This window comes from Tinamus guttatus, unplaced genomic scaffold (assembly GCF_059628265.1).
Source record: "Tinamus guttatus ecotype Peru unplaced genomic scaffold, ASM5962826v1 Tinamus_guttatus_pri_ptg000067l, whole genome shotgun sequence".
NCBI lineage: Eukaryota > Metazoa > Chordata > Aves > Tinamiformes > Tinamidae > Tinamus > Tinamus guttatus.
Genome location: NW_028288601.1, coordinates 2782527 through 2807714, shown reverse-complemented (window position 1 = coordinate 2807714; position 25188 = coordinate 2782527). Strand labels below are relative to the sequence as shown.

At 37.8% G+C, this 25188-nt stretch overlaps 1 protein-coding gene across 2 annotated transcripts in view; it reads left to right on the top strand.

Annotated features, from left to right (window-relative positions):
• SKAP2 (src kinase associated phosphoprotein 2) overlaps positions 1-25188 on the top strand; it is a 513964-nt gene that overhangs the window by 72481 nt on the left and 416295 nt on the right. For both annotated transcript variants that reach the window (XM_088519719.1, XM_088519720.1), the window contains exons 7-10: positions 4195-4319; positions 5218-5281; positions 5712-5819; positions 22580-22651. In XM_088519719.1, the coding sequence (XP_088375845.1) occupies positions 4195-4319; positions 5218-5281; positions 5712-5819; positions 22580-22651 (369 nt within the window). The remainder of the gene's footprint in view (positions 1-4194; positions 4320-5217; positions 5282-5711; positions 5820-22579; positions 22652-25188) is intronic.

Here is a 25188-nt window from a genome sequence, read left to right as displayed (position 1 = left end):
TCACTCCCTGAAACCTTACTGTTTGCCTTCAGTTCCTTATGCCTTTTTTTCTGTGACTTCTTTCCTTTATGCCATCAGAGTCCTCTCTGTTCTTCAGAATGCGTTAATTCTTTTTACATGGGCTATTAATATGGCCACATTGCCTTAGGCCTCAAATTTACAACCCAATCATTTCAAGACCCAGTTGAAGGTTTGCCCTCCTTTGTTTTAAAAGTTCCCATGGACTCAGTTATGCAAGACTACTTCAAAACCATTTTTTTGCTGTGTTTCCCTTGGGCTTTTCTTTTTCTAATATTGGTCCTGTTTCCGTGGTTAACAGCATTTTACTATTTTTGGAATGCATGAAGTTTATATGGAAAAAAAAAAAACATTTAAAGCAGCTTTCGTTTCATTCTAATCTGTATTTTCTCGATTTAAAATATTCCTTCAATCTTATTTGTGAAATGGTGGTGTACTCTTTTTGATTTTGTTTTAAATACCTAGTATCTGCTGCTCTGTTGCACTGTTTTTTTTACCGTTCCAAATTCCTGATGCAAAATGATCTCCAGAAACACTTTTTTTTTTTTTCCTCCTGATATATTCCTGATACGTACTAAAGGGAGAATGAGGAAGAGAACAGGGAACAACTCATTCTGAAATTAGATACGACCAAACTGGGGTGTTCTTACCAATGTGTCAAGGGAGGATGTAAAGAGGATGGGGCCAGACTCTCTTCAGTAGCACCCAGCGACAGGACAAGAGGCAGTGGGCATAAACTGAAACGCAGGAATGTCTGTCTCAACATGAGGAAAAACGTCTCTGCTGTGAGGGTGGCAGGGCACTGGAGCAGATTGCCCAGAGAGTTTGTGGAGTCCCCTTCTTTGGAGATACTCAAAAGCTGTCTGGACAGGATCCTGCGCCGCATGCTCCAGGTGATCCTGCTTGAGCAGGAAGGTTGGACTGGATGATCTCCAGCAGTCCCTTCCAACCTCAGGCATTCTGTGAACTGTGGAAGAATTTACGCTTGCAAATGTCCATGTTCCGTTATCTCTTTTATTTTTCTTTTTTTACAGGATTCAGTGTGTTATACTTTAGCTTTTGGTACACTGTTCCATGATGTTTGACACACTGTGGCAACTTTAGGGTTTCCTGATGTTAAATTGCAAAGCCCCAGCTTGGGAAAGTAAGAGGCGACAAGATTATTATCCTTCAGAAAAATGTGCTCTATTCGTATGTCTCTCCCTTAGCCCTTTCTAATAAGATTTTTCTCTGTTTATCTAGTAAAACCTAGGGTCTGATTTGTGGGTTTAAAATGAAAGTGAAATCTCTATAATGGAACTGTGCTCCCTGAAGCCATTGACACTTAAGGCTTCTGCCATTAAGAATTATGATATCTAATTTTAGATTCATAATAAAGTCTAGACATTTCAGGGTTTGTTAAAACTCAAAAGCCGTTTAGCTATCACTAAACACAAATATTTAGAATGCATTTTTAATATAAGCATAGAATTCTAATGACAATTGATTGCATGCAAGCTCCCAACAGTCTTTTCTTTGGTAGAGATGATTACTCTGCAAAGATTAACATGTGTGCTTGACTTTATATGCTCTGAGCTTCATCCAGAGTTTTCTTTGCTAATAAATCAAGCTGAGGTGATCACTGAGTCATGTTGTCGCAAGATGGTGTTGCCTTCAAGCCTGCAGCTGGCTGCTGTGCCAGGCCGTGTTGCTATCGCATGTGGTAGTCTGCCCATGGCAATCAGGTCGTGAGTTGGTCTCCCGTCCTTCCTAGGAGGGTGTGCTCTGCAGGAGCAGCCGGGGTTTGTAGGCCAGCAGCCTTCCACGCTGGTGGAACTGTTCCTCAGGACACACCAGGCCTACTTTCCAGCTTGATGGTGCCGGCAGCGCGGGTGCAGGCCGAGTCTGTAACTCTAATGGGTTCTGGGTCAGGGCTGTGAACTCTCCCGCTGTCTTAGGTTGTCCTCATATTCTGCCGGGCTTTCCTTGGCATAGCTAATGCCCAGGCACTGCTGCACAGAAACAAAAGCCACAAAGCCTGTTGTTGTAAGGGTTGCTGGTAGAAGCTAGTAGCAAAGGATGTGTTTTTTCTGTTTGTGCATGCAAGTATTTTTCATTAGCACTGGAATATGAGGAGTTGGAGAGATGAGACGAAGACGATATAAACAATAAAGCAACATTGCGTGCAATGTGGAGGAGACTGCGTTTTCTTTGTGCACAGAGTACAGCGTCTTTTGTATTTTAGTTCTAATGCTCTCTGAAAGAACAAGTACCAATATGGAGAGCATTTGAGATTAACTCTGTAAAACTGTATTACTATAGAATGGGGATTGTCCCTGTGACAGAGAAATATTCTCAGAAGTATTCCTAGAGACTAAATTTGAATAACTTGCCTCATTTTTATCTTGACAAAATGGTTTTACCTTTTGAACCTGGTGTTTGTTTATTCTGTCTGCGTGTTGCTCTCTTCTCGGGTTTTGATAAACCTCCAGCATGGGAGAGTGAGAAATTAATGTGTTTCACTTCATCTTCTCCCTGAGGTCATAAGGAAGAATAAAATGTCTAGGCTGAAGTGAATTTCATTAAAAGGGGACCTAGTTAACCTATTGCAGGTTATTATTTCTAATATCTGCCTTGGTGTGATTTCATGAATTTTGCATCTCTGTGCCGTTTGATAGAGGGGTGGAAGATTGAGCAAGCATAACATATGAGTACTGTGCCACACTGTCCATTGAGTATATACTAAAATTTACTGAGGGGGAAGGGACGAGAAAGAGAAAATAGAACATTATTCTGTGCCTCAGATTTGCTTCTGTAATCCCATTCTTTGGTATTTTACTTGCCCTGGGTGACAATTCATAAACAGAGGGAAGCACAGAGAATTTGTGACTATGTGCACATGAGTTTACTGGCAGAGTGTATATTTGGTGACTGCCTTTACATCCACTGTACCATGATGTCCATGTTGCTATGTTAATCTGTTTTTGCCCTTTCAGAAGTGAAAAATAGATTTGCTTTTCTATTAAGTTTCCAGATAAGTGTCAAAATTATGTTGAAAGTTGGAGATCCTTACTTTCTCTGCTGCAGAAGCTTTCCCTTTTTGCTGACATGTGGAAGCAATGAGTGCTTGATTTGCATCTAAGTTATGTTCTACAGTACTTAAAGTGGGGTTGTCATGCATGGTTGTTAATATTTTTTCCTACCTTGAAAAAAAAAAAAAAAAAAACTTAATGCCATTTAGTTTTGTTGGCATTTGCACTTCGTTGCCGGAGGCCTGAGCAAAATGCAAGTGATAATTATCTTGAGTGCTGCACCGTGGTCTATAGAAATTGCAAAACTGGATTACTTTTATTCTCTTTTGTTTTGTTTTTAATATCCACCAAAACATGCCAGAACGCATAAAATTAAATGTAGGCATTCATCTAAAAAGCTCAGAAGGAACACACAGGTGCCGCTATCCCAACATGCAGGATATTTAAATTCAGGCCTGCTCTAAGTGATAGTTTTATAAACCAGAACCTTTAAAACTGAAATGTAGAATTGTCTTAAAGCAGCCACATGGCTCTGCATAATAAACTGCGGTAGGGCTCAGCACTTTTATTGGCTAATTAAACACTTGCTGCATTGAGAAGAATGTGCTTAGAACATGCCTGAATTTATAACAAAACTCATTCTGTGCCTTTACCCTGTGCAAGGGAGGCACATCTGGGAGTGGTTGGGCGAATGTGAAGAAAGGCTTTTGCAGTTGCTTAAAAAGAAGTTTATTTTTTTTGAGTAAAGCAGTTAGTTTAAGGAGGGAGCTCAGCAAGTTCTGAGCTAAACAAGTTTTCCCTTTGGTTTACTGAACCTGAAAGAGACACTGATATATAGAAAGCTTGTCTTGCAAGTTCCAGTCCTTGGCTTTCCCAAGACACAAGTGTCATAACGTGCGCTTCTTACTAAATAAGACCACCATCTGCAAACACCTCCCTGTGGAATTTCTTAGCCATCCTACAGACGAATGTACTTTTGTGTGCATCTTCCTTTAAAATAAAGCTTTATCTCCAGAAGTATCACCCAATCATTTCACTAAAACTCCCCTGTTCTTTGTAAAATTCATGAAATAGAAAACAAAATCTGAATAAATGATAACCTGCTGAGCCACTTACGTTCACTGTTGTAAATGAAGTTCTTAACTTTGTTTTTTATCTCCAACAGACAAACAACAGAAAGGTGAATTTGCCTTAGAGGGCTACACCATCAGAATGAATAATAGCCTTCGGAAGGATGCAAAGAAAGATTGCTGTTTTGAAATCTCTGCTCCTGATAAGCGCATTTATCAGGTTGGACTTTTTATGTTGACTTGAAATTAAATTGATAAAGCTGTTACAATTCCAGTTACTGAATTAACATTTCAGTAAAACAACTTTCACTGACAACTTAATGAAAAAAAAGAAACCCTTGCTTGCTTATAGCGCATATTCATATATTAGGAAAAATAATCTGATTTAAAATATATATGTATGTGTTCAAATATTATCTTTTTTAGGCAAGAGTAAGGAAATCTATCATCTTTATCTATTGGTCATTTCAATGTTGGTAGTTTAATATCTATTATACAGTATGTCTGCGTGATTGCTTGGATGAATTAAGTAGTAAGAAAAACTTAAAATATATATCAGTGTTAAATACGTATTGTATTGGACATAACTTTGCAGGGAAAATCTAGGTAAAAGCACATATCAGCTGTGCAATTCAGAGATCTATCAGCTAGACATCAATATGGAATGTAAGTTTAATAAGTTTTAAATATCTGAGATTGCAGTTGAAAGCCAGTTAATTAAGCTGTCAGGTAGTGTGTTGGAGTCTGACAAGAACATTTTTAAGGAAACTGTACCCAGCAGTCTAAAGAAATTCATGGGTGTCTTCTAATTGTCAAGGGCAAATTTTGTTCATCAGTTCTGGCTTTGACATTGATGAAGAGAAGCAGCTTTTTTCTGCACAGCTGCCAGCTGCTGATCAGAGTTTCAAATCCATCATCCTCTCCTTCAATTACGTAAATTTGTCAAAATTAGCTGTACATTATAAGAAGCATCCTTGCAAGAAAAGTACCAGAAGACATGAAAAGAATTGCTAATGGCTCCTTGAGGAAGTGACAAGAATGCTATAATCCTTCTATTGCTAATAAAATCGTATTTGCATTTTTATCATTACTACTACTTACCCATAAATGTTTAATAGTTTACAGCTGCCACTCCCAAAGAAGCAGAAGAATGGGTTCAGCAAGTCAAATTTGTAATTCAAGGTAAGCCGGTTAGTAAAGCAGTAGTCTTCATGATCACTACTCCTGAGTGATGGCTGTTCTGTCTGTTAACAGATCTGTCATGTTTGTATATTTAATATTCCCACTTGTCCAAGTCTTGAATTGCTGGTCCTAGTTCTTGTTCATGTCGAATCTTTTGCATGCCTTTCCTTGTTTTGCAAGATTTTTGTTCCTTTATCCGTATACTATTTAGCTTTAAAGTTGCCTTTGAAAACTGGAAGAATATATTGCAAGTACATGCTTGTAAAAAATGAGTTTAAACATTTGGGATCAGGCAGTCATTTATTTTGCAAGACTTATACCTAAAAATCTATTTATTGATTGATTTTCAGTTTGTAAATACTATGTTTTCATTTTGCATAAATCATTTTTTTCCCTAATAAATGTTAACTTTTAAACTGTGATTGTATAGACATGGAATCTAATACTATTCCTGAGGAAGAGGCAGAGGAAGAATATGATGATGTTGCACAAGCAAGCAGTGACCCAGTAGATGATAGCATTTATGAAGAACTTCCAGGTATTGTGGAGACTTTTAAAAAACATGTGCCTTATGCTAATTTTTTCTTCTCTACTTCTAGCTTGATAACCAAGAGTGGCTAAAAGTAAATGAACAAGGTAACCTGGTGAATAAGATACACTTAAATTTCAACTTTTGCTGTAACATTGAAAGAAAAAAGTGTCGTTAACCAGGCCCGAGTGAGAACAATTCAGTTTTCTTGAGCAGGGGAATCAAAATTGCACAGAAAGTGTAGAAGTGGTCTTATGGTATTTTTACCTCATTAACATTGTCTCTTGTACTTTTTTTTTTTTAATTAAAAAATTACCTACCTTACAGCTTTTTTTTCCATCGACTTGCCCATCTTTTTTTTTTCTTTATTCATTTTTGCATTTGCATTAAGCAGGAATTGTCTGTTACTTCATTACTACTGCCTTATATGTGGTTTTATAATCCTGCAACAAAGCACGGTGTTGTTTTGGAAGGGCTACAGAGATGATTCATAAATAAATGCAACAGGAAGACTGTCATTATTTTGTTTAGTGTCTACCAGAGTGACTATGATTATACAGCAACTTCTTAGTGTGGACTTTTGGATATAGTCAAATGATTATATCCCTAGATCACCAAGAGTGAATTTCAGATAGCACAACAAAACACAAACAAAAAAGAAAAAGAAGAGAAAGCTTGCCAAATATGGTTGATTATAGACATTCAGAAAGTAGGAGGAAGAGTTTCATTCTTGCTTACATTTTGATAAGGTATGTAAAGGTGTACTATCTGGTTACCCTAATTTAAAAAATAACATGTCCGGGTGATATGATAATAATTAACAACTTTATTTAATATAATATTCTGTGTCTCTTGCTGTTTGGGGTCATTCAACTACCAGCAGTAGCTTGAAAGGAAAAATCAGTCACAGCATGCGATGCTGACTAACCTTATGCATCTGTTGCATTGAATGTGTTATCCACTAGAAAAAAAATGTTTTTAAAGTATGTCTTGGTTTTAATTTCAGGGTCATTTCAATGAACTAAAGGAGCAGATAATATGAATGGCTGATGAAAATATTTACCTTAAAATTGGAGGAAAACTCGTTTGTTTAAGAGCTGATCAGCCTGTATAACTGGAGAGGATTATTTTTTTCCATTATTTGAGTTGTGCCTAGACTAGTCCTGCACAGGGACACATTTCTGCTGAAATTGGGTGCAGTATGCCATGCATGATGAGAAACTCTTCTGCAATGGCTATAAAATTTGCATTACAGAGTTAAACCTTACAGCTGGAGGGAGGCACCCAAAGCCTATTGCGTTGCTTTTTGGATGCTCAGGCTCTTCCAGGAAAAGATCTTGTATGCTTGCTCATGCTTTAATTAATGAATCTCTAAATGTGTCCTGGGACAAATTACTCTTTCCTGAGCTTCTCTTGATTTCATCTGTTCATTTGAATGAACAGTCAATAGATCTGTAGCAGTAACACATGGTATTGATTGAAGAACAAGCATTAAAATACTTTGAGTTTTATTTTCAGAAAACTGCAGACTTGATGTGATTCTGCGACAATTTGGAGTATTTTTAGCTTTACATCATGTTTATGTCAGCTTTCCAGGAACTCTTGTTTGATATTTGATTAAAGAATGTTTGTATAAGAAAATGCATTTAAAAAGAGGATATGAGAATTTTTGCATAGTTTTGAAAATTAGGGTTCTGAGAAAACTGTAGCACCAATCAGTACTGGCTGCTGCCGTGTTCACTAGCTATCATGCTACTTTGCTTTCTTCTCTTGTGTCAGGAAAAGTGTAGAAAAACAAATTTTGCAGATGGGAACTAATAGCTTCAAACCAGTATCCAAAACGGCAGCAACCTGCTAGCGCTTTTAAAGTTTAGATTTTTGTTGTATTAAATCTGTACTCTATTCTGGCAGGAGGAATAGGTTGGTTATGGGAAAGGATACAAGGAAGTGTGAGAGAATTAATATCTTGATCTGTTAAGTCACTTCTTTAATAGGACATAGGAATTCATAGTTGCCACAGAAGCATCATTTCCTTGTTCTCAGCACTACTAAGAGAGTTTAATAAGTACTGTGGTTGTTCAGGTAGATTCAAAAACATCAGAACTGCCAAGATTTCACAACTTGGAAACCTTCCTTTCAAGATTCTTTGTGAAGGGAAAGTTTAACTGCTTTTAGCAAAATAAGATAGTTTTGGTTTTGTTTTTTTAAATGTATTTATATTAATTAAAAGTGGTAGCAAGGGAAAACTTGATCTAGCAGAAGTAAAAACATTGTTAATGAAGGCCTATTTTTGTTTAAGTTGTTATTCATTTTCTACCTTACACTTAATGTAGTTTCAGCATGACTGATACGTATAGCCAGTCCACAGCTGGCTGTTTTAGACATAGTATACTTAAAGTATAAGTATATTTAAAGTATACTTTAAGCTTGTAATATAAAAGTAGCTTTTAGAGAATTAAACTGTTTATGTGTGTGTGTATGTGTATAAAGCTATCTGGCTGCGTAGAATCTATAGCTTAGTGATATTTTAAGCAATGGAGTCATCTTTTTCAGAAAAGGAGATATTTGTCAGCTTTAAATATGTTGTCATCTGTTACAGTCCTTGGAGAAAAAAATCTTGGCTAACCTAGGGTTTCAGTGACAGGATTTTAAAATGGTTTCCGTGTTTTCTTTCAAGATTTGTCTGTATGTTCCATGTACCTAAATTTACAATACTAGCTAGTGCCTGCTACCTTGGTTCTTTCTGCAACCTTAGTATAGCTCATGTACTCTCTACAGCAAAAATACACAACAGGAGAAAAGAAGTCTTAGTCTGAGTTAATGTGTTTATCTCAGTTTTCAATCATGTGTTTTCACTTTGTTCTGTTCCCTTTCTGCTCTGCACCTTATAGCAGTCGTTCCCACCCTGTGCACCATTTCCATTCTGGTCATGCTAAAGACAAAGTTTTATTCTTCTTCAGTGTGCCTCGGCGGGCGCAGCGTGGGGGAGAAGCTGCCCCTACGGAGCAGGTCTGGTGGCCGTCCCCGTGCAGTGCGTGTGCTGTGGCACAACCTGGCTTTGTCCCACTTGTTCGGAGCCTGCCCATGTTCCAGGGAATGCCTGGAGGAGCGAGAAGTAAGGACAGTGCTGAAATTCATTGGGAATGATCACCAGCCCGGGGAGCTGCTGGGGAGAACAAAGCCAACCAATATAACTTGCAGCAGTTCTCTGTTTGCTGTAAATTATTTTTTGGGATTGATCCCATCTCTAGTTGGCCCAGGAGTCCTGGGAACAGAAAGCTGCCTTCATCTCTTCATCCCCACCATCAATCCTGTGCCAAACGGTGCAGTCAAGCCCAGGTATCTGGCCAATAAATCCATTTTGGATTTTTTTGTGTACCTGGGAGTTTAGATGTCTTTTATACTGGGGCAAAGCTCAGGGAATGGTAGGAGATGTTTGCAAGTTTTATGCAACAGAAAGTGTGCTTCCCAAAGAAACACCTCTGGTGTGTGTGTGTGCATGCACACTCTGTGTGTTGGCTTGTTTTAAGCAGGATCTTTAAAGCATGTTTTAATTTTATTCATCTTGTTTTAGAACTTAAAACCCATCTTTTTTTCCAAGGTTGCATCCAGTTTTCTTAAGAAATTAATATTTTCCCTTGTTTAGCCATTGCCTTGTTTTAATATATGGGAAAATGTTGCCCATAGTATCTTACTGATAGGAGGAGTACCAAAAAAAAAAAATCAGAAAAGAAAGAATAAGGGATCCTACCAGGGTTGCTTGCTTTGCTGTAAATCTAAAGTAATTCGAACAATACAAAAGCAGTGAAAAGCAGATGTAAACTACTTGTCAGGAAAGGATGTCAGAGAATAGAAGGGATTTTTTCTGTTTAAAATGTGAGGTTTTGTTGTATTGATCCCTGGAGTTTGAGGTCTACTAAGCGCCTTTTATTGTTTGTCAGATAGAAAAATCACTGAGGTGTAACTCCTTTCAGCTGCATATCATTGAACCCCAACTTCAGAGATGATTTGAAGCTGTGTCTCTGACTTCTCTGACACTTTGGCTTTTGAGGCAGTACTTCTACGGGTTTTATATGTAACACAAAGTACCCTTCAGCTGGCAGTAAATGCTCATAAACACGAGACGTGAGTTATGAATCCAGAGAACTTTCTGCATTTAAACCCAGTGCATGGTGAAGATGGTTAGGAACATGATACCTGGCCCTCAGTCTTTGCCACAAGAGTCTGAGCTTGATCTTCGGTTCATGTTATCCTACATCTAAAGAGGGATCCTTTCCTTGGCTGTGATGTTTGGAGAAAGTGTCAGTGATGGAAGAAGAGGTAAGGCAATCTGGTGCAGCTGAAAAGAATGAGATGTCCCCTGAGTGGGAAGTGGCAAATCTTTGAGGGAAAAAAATAGTGTTCAGAGGCTCTTCTGTGTTTCTTGTAAATTGATGGTCTGTGGAAAACAGGTGGCCCATAGCTGTCAGGAAGTCTGCTGTCCGTGATGCAATTAGAAAGGAGAGAAAAAAAAAAGTTGTAAAAAGGCATTATCACCTCATCATGCACACTGACAAAAAACCAAGCAAGTAAACTAATAAAAATGGGATCAGACCAATAAATATTCAAATTTATTCTAATTTGCATTTAGGGTACGTATTGGCTGATTGGATTTCCTTGTGGGATTTTATACTGACAAGTACTCTCAGAAAGAAGTATTCTGCATCTAAAAATATACTTCTGCAAAAAAAAGTGTAAGATAAATGGCACACAGACTTTGTTCACAAAGCTTTGTTTTAAACGTTGTGTATGTTTATCCCGGACACATGATGTTAGATGTGTAACTGTTGCCACATGTGTAACTGTTGTTGTCCGCCACTATTTATAATGACCCCTTTGCAGTGATACAGAATCAAATCTTATTTATCCAGAACTGTGCATGCCTCATTTGTTTTATTTGCTTTGTGTTGTTTACTTGGTCAGTGCTGATGCTCAAAGTAGCCCTATATTTGTTTTCTTTTTCCTTTTAAGGCAGCTATATTGCTTATTCTGAGCCTGTGTTTTCAGAATTTCAGTGATTGAATCTTCTATATTCCAGTTTTATAGTGGCTGAAGGGAAAGGGTCTTCATCTGCAAGAAAATTCAAAGCAGTTCATTACATCATTACATCCCAGTTTCTGGAGGTCCAAAATGGAGAAAATCGTAGTATCCTTCCTGAACTTGGTGTAAAAAATTGAGTTTGTGTTGGAAAGCTAGTGCTTATCAAGGTCACAGGCTATCAAAGACTGAATTTTATTTCTGTAATTTGGAGTTAATAAAAGAAAAAAAAAGTTAAATGCTTTAAAGCCCAAAGCCTGGTCAAACCAAAAAAAGCCACTCTTCCAAATGAAAATAAGGTTCCTAATAATGGATTGTTACATCTGCATTGCCTGTTGGCATTTTGAAGCTTTTTTTACTTAAAATTAGAGGCATCCTCTAGTATGTCTAAAAATTAAGTATTTTTTTATCTTGGATTTTTATGTTTAACATCCTTTCAAAAACTAATTAGCACACATCTCACTGAAATAAATTTACTTTAAGATATATAATATCTTATAATATATAATCATATATAATCTTATAATATATAATAAGATATTTTATTGCAAGTACTGATCAATCATTTTACATTGGTTTCTATGCACCAGTATTAAACAACTTTTGGCACTATTGATTTGTAAAACCAATCTGATGTGAACAGTATGTGACAGAAGTTGTTTGTTATTAAGAGATAGAATCCCGTCTCTGAAAAGCTTGTCATCCTGGAGAGACAAAATCACACAAAGTAATTTTACTTGTATCATAGCTTTTTCACTGTTGACTACATTTCTGACAGCTGGCTTCATGTTAAGTACGAACAACGCTTTGCTTGTGCATGCATGTCTGCAATGGGTTAGAGACCCGAAGATTTTTCTTGCGAAGGCAAAGTAGTTTTCTTTGGTGGTGCTGACTTTATCTAATTAAGCAGCAGTGCAATAATGTTAATTCAAAGCATTCCGAAGAAGTGTCTCAGTTTGCAAGATAGCTTATTTACCATAAAAATTGCAGAACTGTAGTCTAGTAGGTTCACGACAAATTTTCAGTGGTACTACGCATGCTTATGAAAAACAGAAATTTTAGGCTTGCTTTACTGCTTGAGTATAACTGTGGTGAATACTGCACAGATAGATCAAGGAACCTTTCCTTTTTGAATTTGTGATGAATGGCTGTGTATCAGGCTATTATAAACCATTAGGTGGAGTTTTTTTTTGAGAAACAAGAGCAATCAGAGGTTATATGGTGCCTCAGGCTATCGCTTCTCAGCTTTTCTGCTTTCCACACGGTAGCTATTAAAAAACCGTAATTTATACAACTGGTTCTCAAGTAAGACCTGGCAAAGTGGACTTTAAAAGCTGACTTAGTCACTCTGTTAGTGAGACATTAATCTCTTAAATTTTTTCAACCCCAAGAAAAGCATCAAGTGCAGAGCGCTGGCCTCTGCACTTTTTATCTGCGACCCACTTTCCTTCCCACTCTCTTCAAAACAGAAAAATTGACTGAAGAAAATATTTTAATTTGAGAACTGTGCTGACCGTATCAGTGCATGTGTGTCTTGTTCAGTGTACTGCAATTGTGATGGATGCAATGTTTAGTTTGCAAGCGTACAAGGAAGACACCAGAGGAAAAGGCTGCCTGTGTGTCTTGTCTTGGCTTCTGGAGGGTTTGTTACCCCCAGAAGAGGAAAATGGTTGGGAGGTAGCTCTGAAGCTGCAGGCCGGGCCAGGCAGAGGGGGCAGACCTAGGTGGCGAAGAAAGGGGCAGGCTTCAGGGACAGTTATGTTGTCCTTGAATACTGAAGTTCCCAATGAATAAAATTTGGGATAAATAGAAGGAATCTCATTTTCAAAACCAAGTCATGGTCCATGGAAAAACCTCTAGAGCTTAGCACAAGCATCTTTCTTCTAACATCTCAAAATCTGTTAACTAAATCTATGCTTGCTTTCCTACCTACGTGTCTCAAATTTATTTCCTAAGAAGTGAGATATCTCCATTACTAAATAGTGAACGGTAGTTTCAGGAAAGTCAACAAAGAAACAGCATTTCAAGGCAGATATGATTTTATCATAATTTCCATAGGATCTTAAGTCTCAGGTCCTGGTTTAAATCACCTCACTCACAGCTAGCAAAAAGGTTGTTCCTTAGCTGCGTTTGGGACTGTCATGCCTCTGGCATGAGGCACGGATGATCCAAAGGATCGGCTGCAGGAGATTTCAAGTCATCTGGGCCTGTGGAGGCCCTGGGTTTTCTCCGAGACCAAGCTGCATGCCAGTCCCCCAGTATGGTGAGGTGCCTCGGGAGCGGTTGTCATCTGCTTACGGATGATTCCGGATCGCTGCTGTCCCCCGTCGTGTCTCTGAGGTGTATTGCGGTACACGGCCCGGGAGGCCAGTAGGATCCAACATCCCAGCTTGCTGGCCCCACTCTCAATGTAATCCATGAGAGTGAGAGAACAGCACAGTATTCACAGAGATATTTGCTTATATTTGTGGAAATAAATGTGGAAATGTTATCCAAAATATTGTATATATGAAGAGTCTGTGTTGCAGCCATAATTTTCTGTCCATTTCTGATTTAACTCGATTTTTGCTTACTAATGAGTCATGACAACAATATTTTTACGATTGCTTTATTTCATCATTTAAGTTGGGGAAAAGATTTTGCAGGAGATACGATTTCATTTGATGGCATGGGCCATACCCAGTGAGAAGAGGCAGTGGTGTGGGCTTGTTGCTTTTCATGAAAGTACCCGAAGGGGGAAAGCTGCTGACTTTTTTTTTTTTTTTCCCTCCTTTTTTTCTTGTGGTTGATGTGTAGTTAATGACCAACACAGAGAATGCAAAAATGTCAGACGGTTGAACATTTTTAAAGGAGTTATAAGAGAAGCATCTGGGAGCCAGACTTTTCCTGTGGAAACATGCCAACAACTGTATTGTGTTTCCTTTCACTAAAGTGAACTATGCTGAAATGCCTTGTCTCCTCTCCCTCTTTTCAGTAAACTCCTTTCTGGAATCAGACTATAAATTTGAATACTTTAACCCCGCAGATTATTACGGGGTATTATGTGGTTCAGACAAGATGCTTTCTTCATGATTCCATGTATGTAAATATTATGTCAAGTCACATTTGTCACAATTAGGGACATGTAGTTTTCAGAAATGTCTTTTATATTTAAATCTTGCTGCTGATCCATGAGTTTGGGAAACTTTACTTGACATGCAAAGACTTTTCTTCCCTCTTTATTATATAAATTCAAGCCCGGGAAATATAACCCCTGTACATGGTTGTCAAATAACACTGTAGTACAGAGCTGTACAGTATAGATTAGTTAATTGAATATTAGATTACTAGATGTATTTACGTAGAGAACTATTTATATTTTCTATGTAGATTTTAATAGCCACCACATTTATTTTAGCAAAACATTTTACTAATAAGGTTTATAAAATGTCATGTTGAACACTTAGACTATTTACATAACTAAGAGCTATTATGGGTTGAGAGAACAAACAAATTTATTTTAGTTACAGTGAATTCACATAAATCTTTATAATGTTTATATATGAGAATGGACTTATGCACATGCCAAACGTATTTAGGCAGCCAATCTCTAGTGCAGATTCCTGTGAACCTACAACACAGCCATGGAATCAATTTGGGAAACTTTGTCTTGCCCCTTTGAGCTACTAATTTGCATTCTGCCCAATAATTACTACTCCCTTTTTCCTTTGGGGGGAAGCAGGAACATTTGTTCTTAACCAGGTAAATAATTAAATGAACATGTAGAAACATTAAACCTCCCAAGATTTCCATTATATTCTTGGGGCCTGTTCGGGACAGTGTTTAAAATATTTTATTCCTTCTTTAGATGTTCAAGTATGAATTTACATTCATAACTTTTAACTCAATAAGCAAAAATGTTAGTCCTTTGTAATTCTAATTCTCTCTGTATGCCTCAGAGGAACTAGAAAAATTCCATTTAAATTTCTCAGCTTTGCATTTGTTCAGATCTTAGTTGTAAGACATTTTTTCTGTGAGATATATATATATATAAAATATAATATATATATATAAATATATATATATATTTAAGCATGTCCATTTCCCTCAACTTTTACTTTTTTGAGATGCCTGTTGCCTGGACTCCTGTATGCCAAATCTGAGTCTTTAATAGTGTTTTAGCACATAGCTAAATTGTGCTTTTGGTGGAAGCTAGCATGAAAATTTACCTTCATGTTGTTGTTCAGCTGTGCAGGCTTAGTTATCTAATCTCTCAATCAAAAAGTATAGGTAACATTTTCACCTGATTTGATGGCCTATTAAATAATTTCTTGTTTTCCAAATTTAGTATAGTCTGACCAATTCACTTAGCGCATGGGGTCAACCAGTTCTGAGAGACTTGATTTCTGAAAACAAATCACAGAAAAAGTGAATTCAGTTGTAAATACCTATTCTCTGTGTATGTAAAAAATAGGAAAATAAATTGATATTTTTGGAGGTTTTTTTTTGGAAATGAATCTCTGTAATTTCTTATATTTTCTTTATAATTATTGCATGTATATCCATGATTTAACTTGCTTGTGATGACCTTTATCTTTTCTCTTGAGAAGAATTACTATTATCAGATCTTTCTTCACGAAGAAATAAAAAGGTCAGTACAAAATCCATCTCTTATTTCTATGCAGTGCACATAGCACTTTGGCATATTTGTATTGAATTTTATTAGAAATTTTAGCATTCTGAAATTCAACATTTGAGATTGTCTTTCCCTACTTCCTGTCCTCCCAAGCTTGCTATTGGTGTAGCTAACAATTTACTTAGTTCTACTCCTCCTAATCCTGTCAGGTTAATGTGCTTTGTCTTCTCTGAACCCTAAATTGACAAGATTTTGATTCTTCTACATCTATGTCTGTCTTAAAAATATAAAACAAAACTAGTGCCTTTTTTAAAGTTGACATTTTAAAGTTAAAGTTAGTTTAGTTCAAAGTTAATTTGGAAGGCTGATACTAGGAACTGATGTATGTTGATTTAGCTGTCACTCACAGCTCTGTTGAAAATTACTGATTTGCAAGGTGAGCCCCAAGCAGGAAGGAGAGCTCAAAGCAGGAAGCTGAGTTCATGAAATCCTTAATATATTCATAATTAAACCCAGGAATTGCCTGTACTTCTGTGGATCATTCTGTTGTCCTAATGAATATATGCTGTGCTCTTATTCAGAGGCCTAAGCATGTTTTTCCTCTCACTGTTACTTTGCTCTTAGAGCCCGGAGGGCTTTATGGAGTCCTGGAAACAGCAACTTTTGTGCTAACCAGCAAACTCTGTGTGTGACAAGTGGACAAAATTGATGACATCTGAAGATGATACAGTCTTTATACAAATTGGTTGTGACTACTGAATGGGGCACAAATAGCAAAGCAGGGAACTGGGACGCTTGGTACTGGGAGAGGAGGGGTTAGTGTTTAAAGGAAACTAGTGGAGAGTGCTTGCATCTATTCAGGTCTCAGCAGTCAGGGAGGGGTAAGTAAAGCAATGCATGCTCCCAATTTCCTGAAAACTTTGTAAAATTATGCACAATGAGTGAGAAGATCCAGCTGTTTGTATGAAGACAAAAATAACATTTAATACTGCACTGCTTTGCAATAACTGTGGAAGACCTTGCCAATAATGCTGCATTTTTTCTCTTGTGTGAGAGTAACTGTTTTTCTTCCAGAGAGAGATGTGTTCTTTCATCACTTATTCTTCATACTTACATGCTTTGAAAAACTATAAGAAATACTTCTTAATAGAAAAAGATTTTGCTCCTAGCTTTTCTGGTAAGGTAGTGAGTAGTTATATAGTATCTACCTGCTTTTAAAAAATACTGGTTTTGTTAGAGGATGCTCTAGTTAGCATCCTTCATGTTATGATGTGTATGATAGTACAGGAGAAATGCAGTGTCTTTTTGCACAAATTTATTTAGAAAAGACTTTTTTTCCCTGCTCATTTCCAATCTTATTCATTTCTCTCTACTGTTTCACTTTGTGGTTATTTTCATAGTAATAGCTGTGTGGTGAAAATCACATTCTTCTACAGAAGAGCAGAGAACTGTAGCCATAAAGTGTGTGGCAGGAAGTCTTGTATTTGTCCCTCGTGGGATTGACATTTTTTTGATTTACTTAGTTCTTTAGCTGAGCTAATGTATCTCTGAAATGTTTTTCTTGGGAAGGGAATGTTAGATCTGCTTTTTGGTTTTGATTCTGCCAAACTGTAACATATGCTTGGGTTCATCAGGTGGTGTCCCAAGAAGGTTGTTTTACAAGAGAGAACTTTTTGCAGAACGTCAGAAATGACACTTGAAAGACCCCGGTGTTACTGCCTTTCCATCTCACCTTGTTTTCCTGGAGCTGAAAGCCCCAGTTAATTTTTAGCAGCATCCACTACTATTTTTTTTCCCCTCTGGGACCCACGATGTAACTTTTTCAGGGTCTTCCCAACAGGAGACAGTGCTTTATCTTTAGCTGAACTGGCCAGTTTGGTTATTCAGACCACCTACACGACTGCGAGTAGTGGTGGTGCACAGTAGTGTGATCTCAAGAGAGGAGAAACACAGCTGGGGAAAAACAAAACAAAACCAATCCTAAACCAAGTAATAATGAAGGATTTCTCAAAGAATTCAGGAAACCTCCTGTCTGGAGTCTTAGTAAGATCTGGACAAAACTGAGCCATTTGAGCTAAAATTATTGGCTTTGGCTGGGTCATAGATGAGCTATCAGTGTGCACAGATCCTTACAAATTGCTGCTGCTTAGCTTAGTCCTTTTTACAACAGTCCAGAGATATGTGGGTATATTTGGAAGATAATCAAAACTAGAATTTTGCTACTTGGGTTTAGAGACTTCTTGCTATGGGTGAATGAGAGCCTAAAAGAAGAGGACTGAAAGCCCAGTCAGTGCCATTTTACATATGCGCACCAGCATAAGAAGCCTAAGATCAGTAACCTACAGAAGACTTCTGAGATGTCAAGCCATTTGGGCTAAAACCCAGCAAGATGTTGGGTGAATTGTCAAGGTACGCACAGGGCTGTAGGGATACTGAGGAAGACCCCTACTCCTCTGATGGGGAAGCATTTTTCTCTGGGGTGCTCAGCATTCTAGCCTACATAAAGCAATGTATTGATTCTTCTGCCCTTGTCTCCAGATAGTCCCTAACCTTCCCTGCGAATGCAAGCAGAAATGGTGGTTCAGCCAAATTATAAAAAGATAGTTTGTACTTAAAATTTGTGGTTTTATTGCTCCTTCTTTGGGATTGCTTAAACTCTTCTCAAAACAAATAATCTTGCTTGTAAAAAGGCGCTTCTATTTTTTTTTTTTTTTTAAATTACATGACTGGGCTGATTTATTTTCCTTATTAGGGCAATAATACATCTGTTACGGGGTTAGGTCAATTTATAAAATTATAAATCTGGGAGAGAAAAGGTCTCAGCCCTTTCCCACAATAAGCATTTGTTCATATTGGAGAGTTCTTGTTTACAGTTGCACAGATTCATTATTTTGTAGGGGAAAAGCAGCCTGGAAAAGTAATACTCAACATAAGCCATATTAATATGCGGCTGTACCTTTCAGGTTTTCTTGAGCAAAGCAGTCTACAGCTGTGACGTTCAGTATGAGCTGAGTTCTCCATGTGCACAGCTCCGTGTGCGTGTCTCAACCCTGCTGAGTACAATGGCAAAGGCACTGGAGCTTTTATTGATTATGTAATAACACAAGTATTTTTGAGAGGGGCTCTGTCTCACAAGACCTGTTTACATGCGCATAACCTCTTGACACCCTGGTGAGTTTTCAAATTAAGACATATTAGTGTTCACTGCAAGCATATGATTGCTTGAATTGTTGCAGAATAGATGTAAAATTATCTCGTTGGAGTCGCTTTATCTTGGCTGATCAAAACACCTCACAAAGATTTTTCTAAGAATATGTGATTGGAATAACAACTTTGCATGGTGTAGAGTTCCATGCTGCAGCCGAGAGGCATGTAAATACAAGCTGCTTATTTGCAAGAAGCTTCCAGATTTGCAATATGATTGCTATGGAAACCACACAATGAAAACCTTATAACCATCTGTGTGGTTTGGTAGATTTTGCTGCATAGCTGAGCTGTTTTTGTTTACTGTTATGAAAGTGTTGAGCAGAATAGATTAACCCAAAAACCAGGATTATCCAAGGTATATTAAAGCTCTGAAATGACAAAGTCTATCTCAGAGGATACAACGTAATAAAATACTTTATTAATTGCATTAAATTAAGATCAAATATATAAAAATGGATTAGTAGTGTGTTGGGAGATGAAAGCGGTAAGTTTATGCATATTTCTAATGGCGATACCACATTCCATTGAAGGAATGCACTGTTCAAGCCAAACTGTAATCCATTTTATACTGAAGAAGTCTGAATTTTTTCCCTTTAAGAAAAAGAAATTGGAAGAAAAATCAATGGCTTCCTGTCAAAAACTCAGCTAGCATAGTATTCATTGCTCACTTCTTAAACTGTATGGATGGTAGAATCGTATATGTTTGGGGGATTATTTTTATTTTTCTCTTTTCATACTGAAAATAAGAAAATTTCAGCACCTTTTCAGCAGCTTTCATGGACAGAAGCACCCCTTAATAAACATAGCTCCTTTTTCAACTGCCACTAAAAGATTTTTTTTAACTGTTTGCTGGTTAGGGTTTCTGAGGAGTGGTGGAGCACAGAACTTAACCTGCATCTCAAGGAGCTGTTCTTTGGGCCTACAGATCAGGAAGAATTCGCTGGTTTGACTAGCATTCCTTTGACACAGTGAGAAGGTAGAGGAGCATATTTTTTCACTGCAGTGGTAATGGTGAAGAAGCGATACTGAAGGAAGCATTGTGCCAGGCCTGCATTTTAAAGGTCTGCATGACTCCTCTGGCACAATATCTTAAGAAGGGTCCTTCTGGGTGTGATTTGCATCTTTTGACGCTATCGCATGTTGTAACCCAAACTTTAGTAGCTTTAGTATGTCAGCTTTGAGCAAAGCAGTAGCTCTCTGGCTATCTGAGACCAATGTCTTTGAAAGGCATCTCGCAAACTGTCACTGCTTCAGGAAATAGTGCCAGGAAACACTAGTAGGAACTGTAGGTTCTCTTCTCTATCCTAAACAAAGTCTGTTGGATCTACACTACTGTGGCTATGACTGCATTACCTGGTAGTCTCGGCCATTCGAAGCATTTGTAAAGCTCAGGCTTGCGCTGAGGCCATGCTGTTTACACTATGCACTTTTCAGAAAGGTTTTGCTATAGAGCGTACCTACTCATTAGTCATTGCCCACACATTACATTTAGTCAGGGTCTGCGTGGGCAGAAAGTGCTTGAGTCTGTAGCTTGGTCCTGGAGGGCCTCTTCTGGCCTCATTGCATCTGCAGGGAGTCTAGTCCACCCACTCTTGGGCAATTCTTTGGGGGACACCAAAGCATGAGAAGTGGAGTGGTGGCATCGCAACCACCCTGCTAGTGCGGATATGCACTGTTCAAATTTGGGACCTTCTCACTGTTGAAAGAACTTTGGCTTAGACATTTTTTTTTTCTCTTCTTCAGATGCAGATCTCATGACCTCTTGTTTCTTTTTTATTAAGTACATGTTTCAGGAACAAGAATGACAATGATCTAACTTTTTATATGAAACCACAATACTACAATTCAATTATATCTGTTATGAAAAATCTCTTGAAACCTCTGCTACTTTTTTTTTCTTATTTGAACCCTTGCCAGAGCAGAATTCTGTGCGCCAAATAGTTTGATGATGATGACAGTTATAAAGTTAAAATCCACAGTATGTTCAACATGGGAGTTCAGCATTGATGCTGATCCAGAAATCTTTAACATTTAATATCAGCTTTTTTTTTTTTTTTTGGATGTTTAATATTCTGTCCGTTAAATTAAACTGTGGGTTCCAGTTTAAAAAAAAAAAAAAAAAAGAAAAAATCCCTAGAAAATGGTGACTGGCAATGGAATAATACAACCTGTGAGTGGTGCAATTGTGATACAGAAGCTGCAGAATGACAGTGCCTCCTAGTGCTCTGAGCAGCACCGGGGGTGTGTTTGTGCCATTTATGTGCCTATTTTAAGTGTTTAAACAAATGAGCGTATTTGGAAATGTGTCACAAGTGGTATGCCAGCTGGGGGAATACATTTAAGTGCAGTAAATAGTTTGGAGTGTTTTGTGTTGTATCACAGCTTCAGACTTTTCCCATTCTATTGTTTTTTCCCTTTGGCTCAAGGAATAGTTCGTATTCATCTCAACCAGACTTCTAGCTCATCAAGAGTCAGATGGCAAAACTGTTGGTGGCTTAGCAGGGCAGAAGTTCAAAGCCCTTTGTAGAGTGAATCTCATGATGTAATTCTAATATTTGTAGGGCTGCGTATATAGGTTAACAAACAATTATGCGTACTCATTTCAACAGGTCTACTCTTGTGCTTTAAACATCTGCGTTAATGTTTGCAGGAACCGTCTTGTGGGTAAATTAAGTTTTTACAAGGCTAAAAATCCTTTGAACTGTTGATGGAAAATTCATTCTTTGTCAGAGCAGATTGTACATTTTTGTGGAATTTGCTTATGAGAAGCATTTTAAAAGTTGTGTGTTCTGTGTCAGTTATCTGTTGCTGAAATACATACTTTAAAAACTAGCATGAATGTCATTATAAGATGTGATGAGTAGCAACAGCAATTTAAAATAATTCAAAAGTATTGTTCTAGTCCTAGTCTATAAAGTAGGCTTATCAATACACTATTTCCTCAGTCAGTACAGCAGCTTTGACAGTTGGGGTGTTCTGTAACAGCCAAGATAAATCTGTTTCTACTTCCTTTTGACCTAAGAAAAAGAATACAACAAAAAAAGAACTCATGGTTCGTTCCTTTTTTTTGCCTTGCCAAAATGACTGTTGGCTGCAAAGTGTGTCGAGTAGTTCTTGTGTGCCATGAATGGAGTGTGGATTTACTAAATGAGGGTATGGGAACGAAAGGCTTCCATGTCTGTGTTGGACAAGAAATATATGGAGCACATCTTAGGAAATTGTGGTGGTTTCGGAGTGTTCCAAGTCCGTTAGCCAGAAAACGTGATTTAGGGTGGATCACTGCCAGGCTTGCTCATTTTTTTTGCCTCTCCTAAGCTTGCACTAAGATACTAATACAGTTTGGTAGCTTAACGCTGTGGGCAGCTGCAGCAGGCGGCAGCAGCAAGTGCCGGGGTCTGGCCAGGTGTGTGTCTGCCAGCGCTAACAGGAGATGGGCAAAATGTCCCCTGGCCTCTCTGCACACTTCTGATTAGAACATTTGAATTCTTGCACGGGCCGGCATCGTTTTGGTTGCTGCGTTTCTTTCCTTTATCCCGGCAAGAAGTGTATGTAGCAGAGCAAGACCCTCATTCTGACTGTCCGGAATGACTGAAAAACAGCAGAACTGCAGCTCTGTGTTACATATTCAGAGCAGATTGAAAAGGGAAACAGATGCTCACAACTGAGAGTTTGAAAGAAAGCCTTTGGAGTGTTTGGATGGGTAGGGGAAACCACAGAAATAACAATCCTCCAACTTTTGCACAAATACAAGATAGTAAACAGGGTTTATGAACTGGAATTGTAGAGTGTGGCTTTCAGGCTGATGGGGGCTGTAATTCCTGCCAGGCGATGCATGCCTTCAGAGTTTCACTGGCTGTTATGTGTTTTGCAGAAGAGGAAAGTGTTCCTCCCAAGACTGAAGTGCCAAGAAAACCGAGCCAGGAGAAAGTAACCATCGTTTCAGGTAATCTGACACAATTTTAAACTTCTTTATTTTTGTATGCAATTTCTTTTTTCCTTTATTTCCTGGTACCTTGCCTTTACTGTTTTAAAATAATGTTTTTACAGCTCTGTAAAGTTGTCTTTTTCATCTGGGTATTTGATGGCAGCAAAACTGCTTAGCACCACTTAGGATGCACGAAAACCACTTGAGAAGGATTTATAAAGTAAGCCAATTTATACAAGGTATTCCTTCCTGAATTACTTTGTAATGACTCAATTAGCTTTCATTTCTGCACAAAGGAGATTTAGTTGCATAAATTAGCTTATCATCATTGAGGAAGTGTCACTGCTAAAGGACAGTTTATAGATACAACATGCAGTTGCTGTCAAACCTATAAGAATGTAATATAGACATCTGTGTATACTTTGTGCTTGAGCAGAACAGACTTCTGCCATTCAGAGACTAACAGGGGACAACAAGTTGCCCAAGGGACTGGCAATGTAGACGTCTCTGAAAAGGTCAACTTGACACAGGCTCTGACAATCGACCCAAAGCTCTGTCTTCTTTGATAAAAATCAGATAAACTTAAGACCACTAATTGATCTGCAGCCTGTTTAAATGTTGGCCATGCATATCTTCATTGCATATGATTACCACAGAAAGCAAATGAATTGGGAAAGAAATGCCAGAGTCCAGTGACAGCAGCATAAAAATTGGAAAAGGACACGAATGCCCAGAAAGGCTGTGAAGGATATTCTCTCAGTTCTAGCTTGGCAAAATGCCCTTGTGCTAATTATCTCTGGGACTGGAAAAAATAACTGCACGCACCATGTAAAGTCTCATGGCCAGACAACTTTTCTTGACAGAAAGGTATTTCCAGTTATGCTTAAAAACAAGATATATATGTGCTTCAAGGGCAGAGACCTTTAGATAAACCACTGGTGATTTGACACAGCAAGTAGCAAAGACTTGCTGCTTATCAGACCTCAAGCCTTTTTGAGAATCTGCTGCATTGTAACTGTGACCTGCATTGACATGCAGTCTGGCTCACCTTCCCTCTTCGTCCACGATGCACATCATTCTTTCAGGGCTGTCAAGGAAAGGGTGGGCAAGAGGAGTTCCTTTAGGAAGTAGCTTTGCAGGGCTCTTCCTGTTGCAACATGTGGAGAGGAAACAGAGGCCTGATTTCCTGACCCATACAGGAAAGCAGGAACAGGTTGCTGTGAAGAGTTTTGGGTTGCTTTTCTTGGAAAGGAAGCAAGAGCTGAGTCATCAGATGCTGTTAGGGTAGTGCTCTGCTAAAAACATGTATCAAACAACATAACTCATTAACAGTCAAGGCATTTAGTTCTCATTTCAACATTACCGTAATTACAGGAGTGCATTGTCATAACGCGGTGTAGGGTCAATCCAATTATATATATTTTTAGATAATATACCATCTTCAAAAAGTGATCTAAATGATCATACTTTTAAGAAATCAAAACATTAATTTTTGAAAACTTTCAGCTCATATGAAAACAGCTCTGTTAGTCTATTAGTATTTATCTAATGTCCTTAAAATAGCATAACAGTTCTCTCTAGGCCTCAGATTCATTTCGAGCAGTATTTTTAACACTGTAAGAAAGCAGTATCTGATCTTATTTGACTAAGTATATAACACTAGAAACTGTTTTGCCATTTAAATCTGTGCGTTGACACAATTATTCCTGTTAAGCATCTCATCATAAGTATCTAACCTTATTCAAGAATATCCTATATTTTTTCCATAAAAATAAAACATGCACTCTTAAATTTCATTTACTGCCTGGCTTTACTAAATCTGAATTTCACAGATGACCTTCTACAAATAGTAAACTCAGCCTGTTGATGAAGGCAAAAAAACATTTTTCTTGTCTACTGATTTTTTTTTTGTCTCTACTTCGATTAATGTGCAGACTCCAGAATTCTCCTCATCTTTCAGTCTTGGTGCTGACTGTTGCTGCTGAATAGTTTTTATGTTAACTACTAGTGAGCTAGTTATTTGAAAATACCTAGGTGTTGGAGGACTTCAGATGTATAACATGGCTTGTTGGGTCTTTTTTGCTACAATCATCTACCCATTTTCATTTCACAGCCACTGTTGTTTTAGTAAGTGCAATAAAAAGTGGGTGTTGTCTTAGGATAAATACTTTGATTTTGGAGTAACTGAGGAATAATAGAAGAATGAAACTATTCTGAGAAAGATGATGCAGAGAAAATGGAGCTAGACTAGAAATTGAGTCCAAATAAATCCACTATGATTAATTAGACTTTATTTATATTTATAATATTTCCTCTATATGGGAAAAGGGGCAAAGAAATCATTACAGGAATTCTTTGCAGTTTTAGGACAATATCAGAACAAACAAACTGCATCAACAAATTGCGTTATCTAATAGTCTGTCTCAGATAAGTGAAGAGTTTGAACGCTGAGAATCTATGTCCTACGTTGAGACAGTCATTTGAATATCACTAATTTTGCACTTTACGTCTCTCTTCAGCAGTTACCTTCACTGTGGTAGATATTCAGCACATCA